Below are 13,171 nucleotides of genomic sequence, written 5' to 3' on the forward strand. Positions count from 1 at the left end.
CCCCGCCCAGCTGCGGCAGCTCGGCCCGGCCCACCCTGGCAGTCCCAGACCCACTGAGAACAGGCCCGGGGGCAGGGACAGGGCCTTCACCAGCCACCGCGCCACTGTGCCCTTCTGCAGTGCACAACCTCCTCCACTGTGCACAGCAGCCCTGGGAGGACCCCAAGATCCATGCCGAGGGCTCAGGGCCACGTTGCTCACCCTCATAGTCCTTCCTTTGGAACCAATTATAAATAAATTCACATTGTAAAATGTGACGTGTTCACGTGGTTCAAAAACAAAAAGGTTTTGGGGCCAGCAAGTGGCACGGTGGTTAAGGTGCTGAACTCCCAATGGTCAACTGTGGATTGAACCCCAGGACTGGTGGCTTGCTTTCTCACCCCTGCCCCCGCCTCGTCAAATTAAAATATAAATAATAATAACAACTCAAATGAAATGAATTAATAAAAAATTATTTTAAAAGGTATATTTTGGAAAGTCTCTCCTCTTCCCTCATTCTATCATGCTGTTCCCCTATACCCTACCTGGCACTAATTAGTAGAAAAGGCAGAGAGGACCAGCAGATAGAGTAATGGCTATGTCGCTGGACTCCCATGTAGTAGATCACAGTTCGAGTCCCGGATCTGGTAGCATAAACTCATGTTGGGCGCGTGTGTGTGCGTACCCAAGATCCCAAGAGAAGAGTGGAGGAGAAGGGATTGCAGCATGGCCATGCCCCCTGGGGGGTGATTTCTCGCTTTTTGTCTCTCTGTCTCTCTCTGTATCTCTGGCGAGTGCACACGCCCTATAGCAAACACCTCTACAAAAAAAAAAAATAAAATAGAGGAAGAAGTAGGAAAGGCAGGGACCAGCAGTTAGTGTAATGGCTATGCCGCTGGACTCCCACGTAGTTGAGCGCAGTTCGAGTCCCAGACCCGGTGGCTTAAACTCACGCCAAGCACGTGTGCGTGCGTGCTCAAGATCCCGAGAGGAGAATGGAGAAGAAGGGATTGTGGCATAGCCATCCCCCCCCAGGGGGGGTGATTTCTCGCTTTCTGTCTCTCTGTCTCTTGATCTTTCTGGCGAGTGCACATGCCCTGTAGCAAAAAACCTCTCCAAAAAAAGAAAAAAAAGAAAAGAAGTAGGAAAGGCAGGTCAGTTTATCAGAGTCCCATGGTCCCAAAGGGCCCCAGAGCTCAAACAAATGTGCATCAAAATCACCCTTGATAAGAAGATGGGATTAACTTTTTTCAATCACTTTCAGAAGGCTTAGCCTCTCTTCCCTGGCCCTGCTCAGGCAGGTGCCTGCTTATTGGTTTCTGTGTAGCTTTCCGGTGCCTCCCTAACACACAGTGGAGCAGCAGGGCCGTCCTCCAGGAGGGCTGGCTCTCTCCCATGCGCAGTGCTCCGGGCTGCAGTAGCAGCTCGGGTCTGGGGAGCTGGAGGCTGAGTAAGGGGCCAGGACTCCCCGTGAGCCGGGTCAGACTTCAGCCTCGAGCCCTTCTGCTCCTACGGATGAAGGATGCCTCAGGAGGTTGTCTTCCTGCTCCATCTCTAGGAAGCCGGGACCAGCCAGCCGATGGGAAAGATCTGTCCGCTCTCCGGCTCTGCTGTCCTGTGCGGGGGACACCTCCTCCCACCTTGTCTTGCCGGAGGAGTGCTGTCAGTGTCCCTGCCACCTGGGATCTGCCACACCTACTAACTTCTCCTGTCTGAAGGTCCAGTTCCCACGAGACCTCATGGCCCACAGAAACAGATAATAAATGCTTGTGGTTTAAATTGCCAAATCGGGGGTCAACTTGTTACACAGCATAGATGACTAGTACTGCAATTTCTGGATGCACTGGGAGCAACTATATATGCAGGGACTTCAAAAAGTTCATAGAAAACAAAACTGGACCAACCCCATAGCTTAGTGGTTAAAGGAGTTGGATCCCACGTGGCCAAACACGATTCAAATCCCAGCCCCCGCAACTTGAAAAACATACACGGCACATGTGTGTGCATGCCCAAAATCTTGACAGGATGGAGAAACGGAAAAGGGACTGCGGTGTGACCGTGGCCCACCGGAAGGTGCTTTGTCTCTTTCTCCCTGGCAAGATCAGGTGCCCTCTAGCAATTAATCTGAAAGCAGAGCGGTTAGGTGGTGTAGCAGTGGTTTAAGGCAACGGGACCCCGCATGGCCAACGGTGCAGTCCACGCCCCAGACCGGGACCGGGCAGGCTGAAAACACGCTGGGCGTGTGCATGTGTGCCCAAAATCTCGAGAGGAGAACAGAGAAGGGGTGATCACATGGCCATTCCTCTGACGGTCCTTTCTCACCTTACTGCCTTCTGTCTCTGGTGAGCACACACAGCAAGTTAAAAAAAAAATTAAACATGAAAAAGAAAATGAAATTAAAATACAGGATTGTTCTGGCGCAATAAAAAAAAAAAAAAAAACCTGAAATCCATGCATAGTTCTTTCTTTCTTTTTTGTTGATTTTTTTTGTTTTATTTAAATTTACTTATTTATAATTTGCTCAGAAAGTGACAGAGTAAGAGAGAGAGGAAAAGTAAGAAAGTTGCCAGGTCCAGGCCTCGAACTATGGTCAACCATGTGGGAGTCCAGTGCCCTTAACCACCACGCCACCTGCCAGTCCCAACCCAGTTCTTTCATATAGTCATTTTCCATGAACTTTCTGAAGACTGCCCCCACAGTCCTATGTCCCCGCTTCCTACACAGAAGCGAGCCCAGCTGGCCCGGCTGGGCGAGGGCAGCTCACCTGCAGGGACGTGCTGTTCTCCGAGAACGGGGAGCTGAAGAAGGCATTCACGGTGTCCAGCACGACGGTGAGGACGTACTTCTCCAGGGTGGGGTCAGCCAGGCGCTTCTCCCGCCGACTGCAGACCTGGAGGGAGAGACAGACCCTGGGCATCCACCCCGGCCGTCCACTCCCACCCCCCACAATGCTGCCGGCCCACAGCCCCCGGGCCAGACCCGAGCCATGTCCAGGGTGAAGTTCTCGAAGAGGGTCCAGATGTGGTTGCTGGTGTAGATCTCCTTCATCTCCACCTCCGTGTCCACGTAACAGTGGTTCACGAAGTTCACGTAGGCCATCTTCACCTGGTGGAGGGCGGGAGGTCAGGGGCGCCAGCGGGGCCCCCCAGTTCCTGCCCACCTCACCTGCTCCTCCGTCCCGCAGGGCAGGACGGGGTGGCTGCCTGGCCGGCCTCCAGCACACCTCCCTGCCCCCCTCTCCAGCCGCCTCCCCCAGTCCTCGGAGGTCCCGACCTCGGTGATGCAGTCCTCGTGCGTCACCACGGACACCACGTCCTCCAGCGGCAGCAGAGAGGTGCACTTGATTTCCGTGTAGACATTCTTGCCCTCGGCGCAGGCGGCCAGCAGGTCCACCAGCGAGATGTGGTACATGAGCGGGCTGTGGTCCTCCACGCCGTCGCGGGCCGCCTTCATCATGTCCAGCAGGTGGGCCAGCGAGGCCTTGTCGTTGTAGAACACCACCACGTCGTCACCTGCGTTGGTCAGCTGCAGACAAGAGGGGGACCCACATCAGGCCCCCTCTATCCTGGGCCCGCAGTCCCAGGGAGAGACTAGGATTCCGACCCCACCCTAACCTGGCACTCAGCAAAACCCTCCCCTGCTGAGTTCCTGGGGTTCCCTGGCTGATGTCTCAGGCCCTCTGCCATAGGCGACACCGTTCTCTGGATCTAGAGTGCCCCTTCTCCCAGCAGAAGTCCTACCCGGGCTCGTCGGAGGAGCCCTCTCTAATCCCACCCGCACCGGGCCCCGTCCCTGCGCTCCCACCGCTGTAACCAGAACCTGGGCTTGTCGGAGGAGCCCTCTCTCATCCCACCCCCACCGGGCCCTGTCCCTGCGCTCCCACCGCTGTAACCAGAACCCTGCAGGGCACACGCTCCAGGCCTCTCGTGTCAGCAATTATGACATTCGCGGTAACACAGCGACAGCGACGAATCATTAACACTGTCCAGCACCTCCGCACACCGCGTCTCCTCTACGACGGCCCTGGTCTCATCGACACCCTCGCTCCTCTCGTCCCCATCCCGCCAGCAAATGCAGCGCCCATCCAGCCCGGACCAAGACTCAGCCCTGGGCCTCCAGGCCTCCGATGGACAGGTGTTTGTTGAGTGCCTACTCTGCACGAGGCGCAGGGCCTAGTCCTGGAGCCGGAGGGGATCCCGGCCCCCACTCCCACTCAGGAGCTCACACAGCCCTGGCATATGCAGTCCCTGGCTTAGAGCAGGCGCTATTATTTATTCGTAAGTAAACATAATAAACGAAAAGTGAAGGAACGCACGCTTGATTTCTTGCAGCCCGTTGTCTGAGCTCTACCAGCCGCCTACGTCCTGCCTGGCCGCTGCCTGAGCTCCACAGCCTCGGTTCTCCCTCCGTGTGCCTCCAGGGCCCATCAGCCGAGCGCTCCTTCCGTGACCCCCCGCCCCGAGTCCTCTAACTGCGGCCACCGCCCGGGCCCCGCGCCCAGCCCCGCCTCACCTCGGTCATGACCATGTCCTGGCACTTCTTGACGTACTTGCCCTCGGCCTTGATGACGGTGTGCAGGAAGTCCAGGTACTGCACGTGGCGCCCGTGGGTGGCCAGCAGGTGCACGAAGTGCTGCAGCACGGGCTCGCCGATCTCCGAGCACAGCTGGTAGTTGTTGAGGAAGATGTGCTGCATGGTCTCCGCCTCCAGGAGCTGCGGGCACACGTGGGGACATGGCCGTCAGGAGGAGCCAGGCCCCGCCCCCACCCAGGGCACAGAACCCCCCAGGGCCTCTCCCACCCGCCCTCAGGGGCCCCCACCCCCGGCGTGAGGAAGAGGTGCAGGTGCTTGTGCAGCAGGGCCTGGTTGCCGGGGTTCCCCGCGCAGAACTTCTGCAGGAACTGGTGTGCGTAGCGCAGGAGCTCCAGCATCTTGGCGTCACCCTGGGCACAGAGGCGGGGACAGGGTGTTGGGCCCACCAGGAAGGCAGAGCCAGGCCAGAGTCTGAGCTCTGATGGGTGCAGGGGACGACTAGGGGAAGGGACAGGGACAAGGAAGACGATGGTGGAGGAGCAAGCTGGGCCCTGGGTCAGGATGGAAATGTGAGGAGCTGGGGAGGGGGCAGGCCCAGGGGCCCAAGGTCAGGCAAAAGCTGGGGTGGTGTGGTGTCAAGAGTCAGGGCGAGCTCGGCACAGTTAGGTCAACAGCAGTCAAGGTGGGGCCGAGGGTCACAGGGTCAGGGGCTACTGAGATTTTCAGGAGGAGGGGAAAGAAGTTAGGGCTGGGGTCAAGAGTTGGGGGAAGGCTAGGGTCAAATGGATCCGGATGAGGGGCTGAGGGTCAAAGGTTGAAACGATATGAAGATGGGATTCAGGGTCAAGGTGAGCCTGGGAACAGGGCAGCGCGTCCTACACAGGAAGACTATACTAGGTCGGATCAGAGCTCGTAGTGACGCGGCCCCGGGGCGAGGTCAGAAGTCAAGGCACCTTGTCGTAGGGGATCTGCAGCAGGTCCAGCATGACCTTGTGGGCATCCATGTTCTTGAGCAGGCGCTGCTGCTTCTTCCTCATCTGCTCGCCGACCCCGCACATCTTGTTCAGCCGTTCCAGGATCTGAGGGGAAACCGGTGAGCCTGGTGCCCGCTACCCGCTCCCAGGCTCCCCACAGCCCGGCCCGGCCCAGCCCAGAACAGGAAGGGGGAGTAAGCCACGCCGCTGAAGCAGACCATGGCAACCAGCCGGGGAAGGACTAAAAGCCCAGTCTCTCCCATAAACGCTCACGGAACTTCACTACACGCCGTCAGCTTTAAGTGATCCGGCTTGGACCTCGGCGGCATGTTTTAACGTGCAGGGAAAGCCGGGAGGTGTCTGCTCTGAGGTCAGGGGCCGGCAGGGGGAGGCGGAAGAGCCTCCGGGAGGGCAGGTCTGCAGAGCCCACCCCAAGGGCCCGCCCGCACTCACGCCCTTGACGATCTGGTAGTTCTCGCTGCTCTTCTCCCCGGGCGGTGGCAGAAACCCCTCCTCATCGGTGGGTCTCTGGGCACAGAGGGGACAGAGGTCAGCCGGGCCCCGCTCCCACAGGGAGCCCCGCGCAGCTCCCCTCCCCGGCTCACCTCCTTCTTGTCCTTGGCGGCGGCCGCCCCCACCTCCTCGCCCTTGCCGCTGCCCTTCTTGTCCACCCACAGCTCCGACTTCTCCACCATGGTGCGCAGCCGGTCCAGCTCGGACCTGATCACCTTATAGTTCTCCACGTCTTGGGCCGAGATCAGCAGCTGCACCTGAAGGTGGAGGGTGGGCTTGGCGGGGGTGACAGGCACCCCCAGGTCCACGGCCACCCTGAGAACCCCAGTGCTCTCCCTGTCCAGGACTCTCACCCCAAGTTACCCCACCATCACCACCTGTCCCTCTCCACCAGGCCTACTCAGTGCTCGAGGCCCTACCATAAACCCACAACCTCCAGGAAGCCTTCCCTGATGGGTATAGGCCTCCCTATACTCCCTGCCCTGAACTGCCACATCACCTGGCTTTGTACTAATTCGTGTCACATGCTGCTGTGGCAGAGCAAGGCACATTGGCATCGCTGAACAATGGCTAAGAGAGAACTCTGAACTCTGGAGACCTGGGCCTGCATCTGACCGACTGTCACCTTCCTCGCTCTGGGTCAGCGGGCAGGAGGAAAGCTCCCTCCCTGGGTCTCGATTCTCCCCTTCCTGCATGGGAAGGACAGTGGGAGCCACACGGCCGGGTCGCTGTGAGAATCCCGCGAGGTGAGGCGAGTCCGACCAGGGCCAGGCCCAGGGCAAGCGTTATTTGTAAGAGCCCGCACTAGTCGGGAAAGGCATCTCCCCGGCAGCTGTCGGGGCTGCGTGACATCACAGTGACAACGCTGGGCACCTGAGCAGGGCACCCGGGTGCCAGGCGTGACACAAAGCACTGACAGCATCAGCAAACTGGAAGGAGCTGACGCTGGCCGAGCCTCGGCTGTCACCCGCAAAGGGCTCAGCAAGCCTGAAAGCTGCTATGTGCACCTCAAGCTCCCCCAGCTGTGAGCACCTCGATTCTCGTTTACCCCAGTGCCCGACGCAGGCTGGGGCTCAGTCCGGGGCCAGGCAGTCCCCTCACCTGCTTGAAGGTGTGCATGGCCTCCTGGCGCTGGCTGAAGTGCTTGAAGAGCAGCTGCAGGGCCCCCGAGACCAGCGGCGCGTAGTCGTGCATGGTCAGGTGGATGAGCACCCGCAGGAACATGCGGCCGCCCTCGTCGTCCACCTCCAGCATGCTGCTGGTCTTCCTGCGGGCGGGACCGTGTTTGGCACGCACCCTGCTGCCTGGGGGCGGGGGGCACAGTGCACGCCCGCCACCCACTCAGCAGATGCAGCACCAGTGTCTGCAACGTTTATTAAAAACAGACACTTTGGGGCTGACCCGCAGCCTGGTGGTTAAGGGAGCTGGACTCCCACAAGGCCAACCACAGTTCAAGTCCCGGACCTGGCGGCTTTAACAACACACTAGGCACGTGTGCATGTGTAGCCAGAATCCCAACAACACGCTAGGCACGTGTGCATGTGTAGCCAGAATCCCAAAAGGAAAACGGAATAGAAAGGACTGCGGCATGGCCATCTCCCCTGGGAGGTGATTTCTCACTTTCCTTCTGTCTCCTAGGCAAGCCCATGAGCTAGGGCCAAAACCTTAAAAAAAAAAAAAAGACAGAAAAAAAGAAACAAGCCAGTGTGTGTGCACGCATGTCCAAAATCCCAACCGGAGGGAGACATGGAGCAAGGATTACGGCACGGTCATCCCCCGTGGCGGGTGCTCTCTCGTTCCCACCCCCAACCCTGCCTTAGCAAGTGCACGTGCCCTCTGGCAAATTAAAAACGTATACACAGAGACATTTTCTAACTACTTTGTAAACAGCCACAGCTGTCCTGGGCTCCCCAAGTGACCCTGTGCCCCTGCGATCCCTCAGGACTCCCCCTAACTACGCAACCGAATAGGGACTCCTAATACGGACCCGCAGACCCTATTACACCCACGGAGGGGGTCCCCTGAGAGAAGCTGGGTCCGCCCAGAGGTGGAGAAAACATTACATCTTTGTTTTTACCAGCCTCGAGCCAAAACGAAGCATTTCCTCGGATGAGGAAGTATGAGCAGAACCTGTGAATTTGTCACCAATAAAATTCACAGATGTTTTCCCATCCCCTCAGAGCTGTTAACAGAAATCCAGAAACGGGCGTTTACATCCTCACTGCTCCGAAGTGACGGTGCTAATTACGCCAACACACAGCTCGGCACTTAATGTGCTAATAAAGAGGGGCCGTAACCGGCGCTTCCGATGTGTTTTCTTCAACGTTTTCAGAACTGTATCTCAATGTCATTGGTTTCCTTTGTATTTGCTTTTTTGTTTGTTTGTTTGTTTTTTTAACACAGGGTTGGGCCAACAGATGGCATAACAGTTACGTCACTGGATGCGCACGGTTCGAGCCCCAGACCCGGTGGCTTGAAAATCACACTGGGCATGTGTGTGTGTGCATGTCAAAAACCCAAAAAGAATGGAGAGGGGATTGTGGTGTAGCCACTCCTCTGGGGGGAGATTTCTCACTTTCTCTCTCACTTTCTCTGTCTCTCTCTCTCTGGCAAGCACAAGCAAACTAAGGCAAAACGTCTCAAAACAAACAGACAGACAGAATCAGACCAGCCCACAACCTGGTACTTAAGGCCACTGGATCCCAAATGGCCGACTACATGGTTCAAGTTCTGGACCCGGCAGCTTGGAAAAAACAACAGGCATGTGTGCATGGGAGGGAGGAAGAGATGGACGAGAAGGGACTGTGGCATGACTAGGTTCCATGGGGGGTGCTGTCTCCCTTTCTCTCTCTGGTACGTACATGCACCTTTTGTCAAGTTTTTCAAAAAAATAAAAATAAAAAGGAGGGGTGGGGGGAGGAACCAGCAGTTAGCATAATGGCTATGTCGCTGAACTCCCATGTAGTCGACCGCAGTTCAAGTCCCAGACTCAGTGGCTTAAACTCACGCCGGGTGCGTGTGCGTGCGTGCCCAAGATCCCAAGAGAAGGGAGGAGAAGGGATTGCGGCATGGCCATCCCCCCCGGGGAGTGATCTCTCACTTTCTATCTCTCTGTCTCTGTCTTTCTGGCGAGCGCACGTGCCCTATAGCAAAAAAATCTCTCCCCCCCCCAAAAAAAAGGAGCAGGTGACACGATGGTTAAGCACTGGGTCCCACATGGCTGCCTACATGATTTGAGTCACAGACCCAGTGGCTTGAAAAATGTGTTGGGCATGCGTGCCCAAAATCCTGAGAGGAGAATGGAGGAGAAGACTGGGTGTGGCAATTCCGCTGAGGGGCGATTTCGCACTTTCCCTCTGTCTCTCTCTGGCAAGTGTACACACCCTAAAGTAAAAAAGGAAAAAACAAAAACAAAACCAGACAGGGCTAGGACCAGCAGGTGGCGTGGTGGTTACAGTGCTGACTCCCACATGGCCAACCACAGGTCGAGCTCTGACGCCAGCAACTTAAAAATCCCTCTGGGCACATGTGCGTGCCCGCCCAAAATCCCAAGAGAAAAGTGGAGAGGAAGGGACTGCGGCGTGGCCACGCCCTGGGGGTGATTTCTCACTTTCTCCCTCTGTCTCTCTGTCTCTCTGTCTCTCTCTCCTGGGAGTGCACACATCCTATGGCAAAAAATCAAAATAAACAGACAGCGGCTTGCTCTGTAGAGGCCCTCCCGCTCAGCCTCCACAGGTTTACGCTGCCACGTGCCAGCTTTTAGGAGGGCTGGGAATTGAACCGGGCCTCCCATGTGGCCTCAGCCTTCCCGGCAGCAGCATCTCAGCAATGTATGCCTCCGTGCCGTAATGTTGGCTTTATTTTATTCAATTCAAAACACCTTGGGAACCAGCAGTTAGCGTAATGGCTATGTCGCTGGACTCCCACGTAGTCGACCGCGGTTCGCGTCCCGGACCCGGTGGCTTAAAACTCACGCCAGGCGCGTGTGCGTGCGTGCCCAAGATCCCGAGAGGAGAATGGAGGAGAAGGGATTGCGGCGTGACCATCCCCCCTGGGGGGTGATTTCTCGCTTTCTGTCTCTATGTCTCTCTCTGTCTGGCGAGCATACGCGCCCTACAAGTAAAAATCTCTCCCAAAAAAAAAAAAACAAAAAAAAACACCTTTCAGAGAAAGGGTCCTACAGCTGCACTAAATGCCAAGGAAAGGCATGGTGTAGGGAGAGGCTGCACACCCCTACCCCTCCTCCCTGCTGCAGGACCGGGGCTTTCACCCACTCCTGACCCAAGCGGCTCCGGCATCACTGGGACGGGCAGGCAGGGGAGGGTCAGCACAAAGCCTGGAAAAGGCTGCAGGGGAGTGTCACGGGGGGCAGGGCCCATCCTCAGCCTCAGGGAAACCCAGACCATTCCAAGAGGGGTCTCAAGTTTGTGCTGGCATCATCCTCCCAACCCCACACAACCCCCTTGCCTCAACCCCGGCCTCACCCGACTCCAAACATGGCCTCCGCCTGCTCCCCGATGCGGTCCAGGTTCATGTTGGCAGCTGTGGGGAGGAAGAGGGCAAATGGGGCAGGTGGTACATCCACACCCGGGAAAGACGAGGTGCACAGGAGTGGGGAGCCAGCCCCTTCCCTGCACTGGCTGGGGGGCATCCCCTGCCTGCCCCGTCCTGCGGTGGAGCTGCAGACTTCCTGGGGTGGAACCAAGAGGCAGGAACCACAGTGGCCCCGCTGCTCTGCAGGGACGGCAGGGATCCTGGCTGGTCACTGGGAGACCCGAGTCCTGGCCTGGCTCAGCCTGACTGGCTGTGACCTTGGCCAAGTCCCCGTGCTTCTGTGGGCCTCAGTTTCCCCGTGCAGGAAACGGAAGGAAGGGTCCCTGCCCTCCGTCCTCACTGGGGCAGGGAAACGAGACATTGGCGAGGAAAAGCCTTTGCAGACGAGGTGAAAGGGGCAGGGGTGGGGAGCTGGCCCAAGTGTTCCCAGAACCACCCCAGCCCTGCGCATGCCCAGGGAGTCACACGCCTGGCCTGGCAAAGCGAGGCGAGACTCACTGGTGGAGTCGAAGGCGGGGGCTGTGCCGTCGGCCCCGCTGTCCTGCATGGGGAACACCTCCACGAACTCCTTCTTGAAGACGGACAGCAGGTAGGAGATTCGGTAGTCCAGGCGGACGTTGAGGATGAACTGGAGCAGGGAAGAGGGCGGGTGAGGGCGAGTGGGGGCCGGGCCAGTCTGTGCCATCAGGGGTGAGGGGAGCCCCACGTGGACACGCTGGCATGTCAAGGCCCCGCTCCCTGCAGAGGTCCAGGGCACCCTCCCCCTAGCTCCTGCCATGCTGGGGGACAGGCGCCTCCTCTCAGCAGGGGGCAGCGAGCCCCGCCCTCCCAGCCCACTGGGTCCCTCCTGCCCACAGGACACCCACAGGAGAGGGAATGACGCTTCCCACATCCACAGGCCCATTCCTGTCCTCCTGTCCTGCTCCACCAAGCAGACCCTGGGGCCCTCAGCAAGGGGGAAACCGAGGCCTACGAGAGGCCGCTGTGGGAGGAGGTGAGAACACGGGGTCTGCAGACACCCGACTGGCCTCTATCCACATGAGCAGAGCGTCTGACCTCCCTCCAGGACACAGATCAGAAACCGCCTCCTCTGAGCCCCCCAACCAGACTGGGTCCCCCATAGAGGTCACCACATTACCCTTTCCGCCCTCAGGTGACAGCAAGACGGGAGCACAGGCTTCATCCCCACCTCAGGACCCTAGAAGCCCCTTCCCCAGCTGCTGGCGGGGCTCCCCGGCAAGACCCTAGGCAGGGATGGCAGTGTCCACCTTGCAGAGAAATGGGCCCCGTGTCGTGGGAGAGCCCTTCCTGCCTTACTTCCCTCGGCCGGGAGATGCGGATGGAGCTGGCCGGCAGTGCTCATCGGAATCACCTGGGCACGTGCCCGGCCAGCCTCCTGACTGGGCAGGGCTGGGGCGCCTGAAAACTGACATTCCTGGGAGCCAGCAGTTAGCGTAATGGCTATGTCGCTGGACTCCCATGTAGTTGACCGCGGTTCGTGTCCCGGACCCGGTGGCTTAGAACTCACGCCGGGCATGTGTGCGTGCGTGCCCAAGATCCCGAGAGGAGAATGGAGGAGAAGGGACTGCGGTGTGACCATCCCCTCTGGGGGGTGATTTCTCGCTGTCTCTCTGTCTGTCTTTGTCTGGCGAGCGCATGCACCCTATAGCAAAAACCTCTCCAAAAAAAAAACGGATGTTCCTAACAAGTTCCCAGGTGCCGCTGACACGGCTGGCCCGAGGACCACACTTTGGAAACCACTGGCCTGGACACCCCGTCAGTGTGGAGAGCTCCCCGCACAACCTCCCACACCTGTCGCCATTCCCAACGCCCCACACCACCCTGCCCAGCCACCTGCAGAATTTCCAGAATCTTCAGCTTGGTCTCCATCACCACGATGTCCTCGTTGTCCTCGAACTTGCTTCTGTCCAGCGGCTCGGGGGCACGGGCGCCGGCGGGCAGGCTGGGGGCCCCAAACACGGACTGCTTGCGGCTCAGCACCATGGTGGACATCATGTGCCCCACGCCCTGGATGGACCTCCGCACGTTCTTGCCTGAGGGGGAACAGGAGGGATCTCAGGGGTGCAGCGGGGTCCTCAGTCTGACCAGCCAGGCAGAGCATGTGTGTTCTGTGTCCGCTACAGGGGCAAAGCCTTGCTAAGGACAGAACAGGGCTGACCCAGAAAGGCTTCCTGGGAGAGGTGAGCTTTAAGCCAAATCTGGGAGAAGGGGGTGAGGACAAAGGAGAGTTGTACGGGAGATGAGTGGGAAATTTCCTATGGAAAACGGCTGCTGTGGACCATGGGACACTGAGGAGCCGCTGTGCCCAGAGCACTAAAACTGCTCCCTTCCCCTCATACTCCCCGATGATGGGCTAGGTCTCCCCCACTCCAGAAGAGTGCACCCTAAGGCTGGGCTATCTCCCTGTCTCCCCTCACCATCTCCCTTCAAGACCAAGCAGTGGCGGAAAGCGACTGTCTCCACCGCCGGCAGGTCAGAGGGCCCAAGATGCCCCCGGGAGGCAGGAGGCACAGGGAGACTAGGAACAGGCTGAGCAAGCGAGCCTCACCGCTGGCGTCCTCATAGGCCTGCAGCACGGCGGCGGGCGCCTGCACGCA

At 58.5% G+C, this 13,171-nt stretch overlaps 1 protein-coding gene across 1 annotated transcript in view; it reads right to left on the reverse strand.

Annotated features, from left to right (window-relative positions):
- Positions 1-13,171, reverse strand: part of ITPR3 (inositol 1,4,5-trisphosphate receptor type 3) — a 110,898-nt gene that overhangs the window by 31,754 nt on the left and 65,973 nt on the right. The window contains exons 22-34 of the mRNA XM_014586175.2: positions 13,123-13,171; positions 12,408-12,607; positions 11,052-11,181; positions 10,484-10,541; positions 7,101-7,266; positions 6,092-6,256; positions 5,940-6,014; positions 5,466-5,591; positions 4,800-4,922; positions 4,492-4,692; positions 3,253-3,504; positions 2,959-3,084; positions 2,744-2,869 (exon numbers count right to left, since the gene is read on the reverse strand). The exon at positions 13,123-13,171 is cut by the window's right edge and continues 21 nt beyond it. Of these exons, the coding sequence (XP_014441661.1) occupies positions 2,744-2,869; positions 2,959-3,084; positions 3,253-3,504; positions 4,492-4,692; positions 4,800-4,922; positions 5,466-5,591; positions 5,940-6,014; positions 6,092-6,256; positions 7,101-7,266; positions 10,484-10,541; positions 11,052-11,181; positions 12,408-12,607; positions 13,123-13,171 (1,797 nt within the window). The remainder of the gene's footprint in view (positions 1-2,743; positions 2,870-2,958; positions 3,085-3,252; positions 3,505-4,491; positions 4,693-4,799; positions 4,923-5,465; positions 5,592-5,939; positions 6,015-6,091; positions 6,257-7,100; positions 7,267-10,483; positions 10,542-11,051; positions 11,182-12,407; positions 12,608-13,122) is intronic.

Source organism: Tupaia chinensis, unplaced genomic scaffold, assembly GCF_000334495.1.
Source record: "Tupaia chinensis unplaced genomic scaffold, TupChi_1.0 Scaffold000116_1, whole genome shotgun sequence".
In the NCBI taxonomy this organism is placed as follows: Eukaryota; Metazoa; Chordata; class Mammalia; order Scandentia; family Tupaiidae; genus Tupaia; species Tupaia belangeri.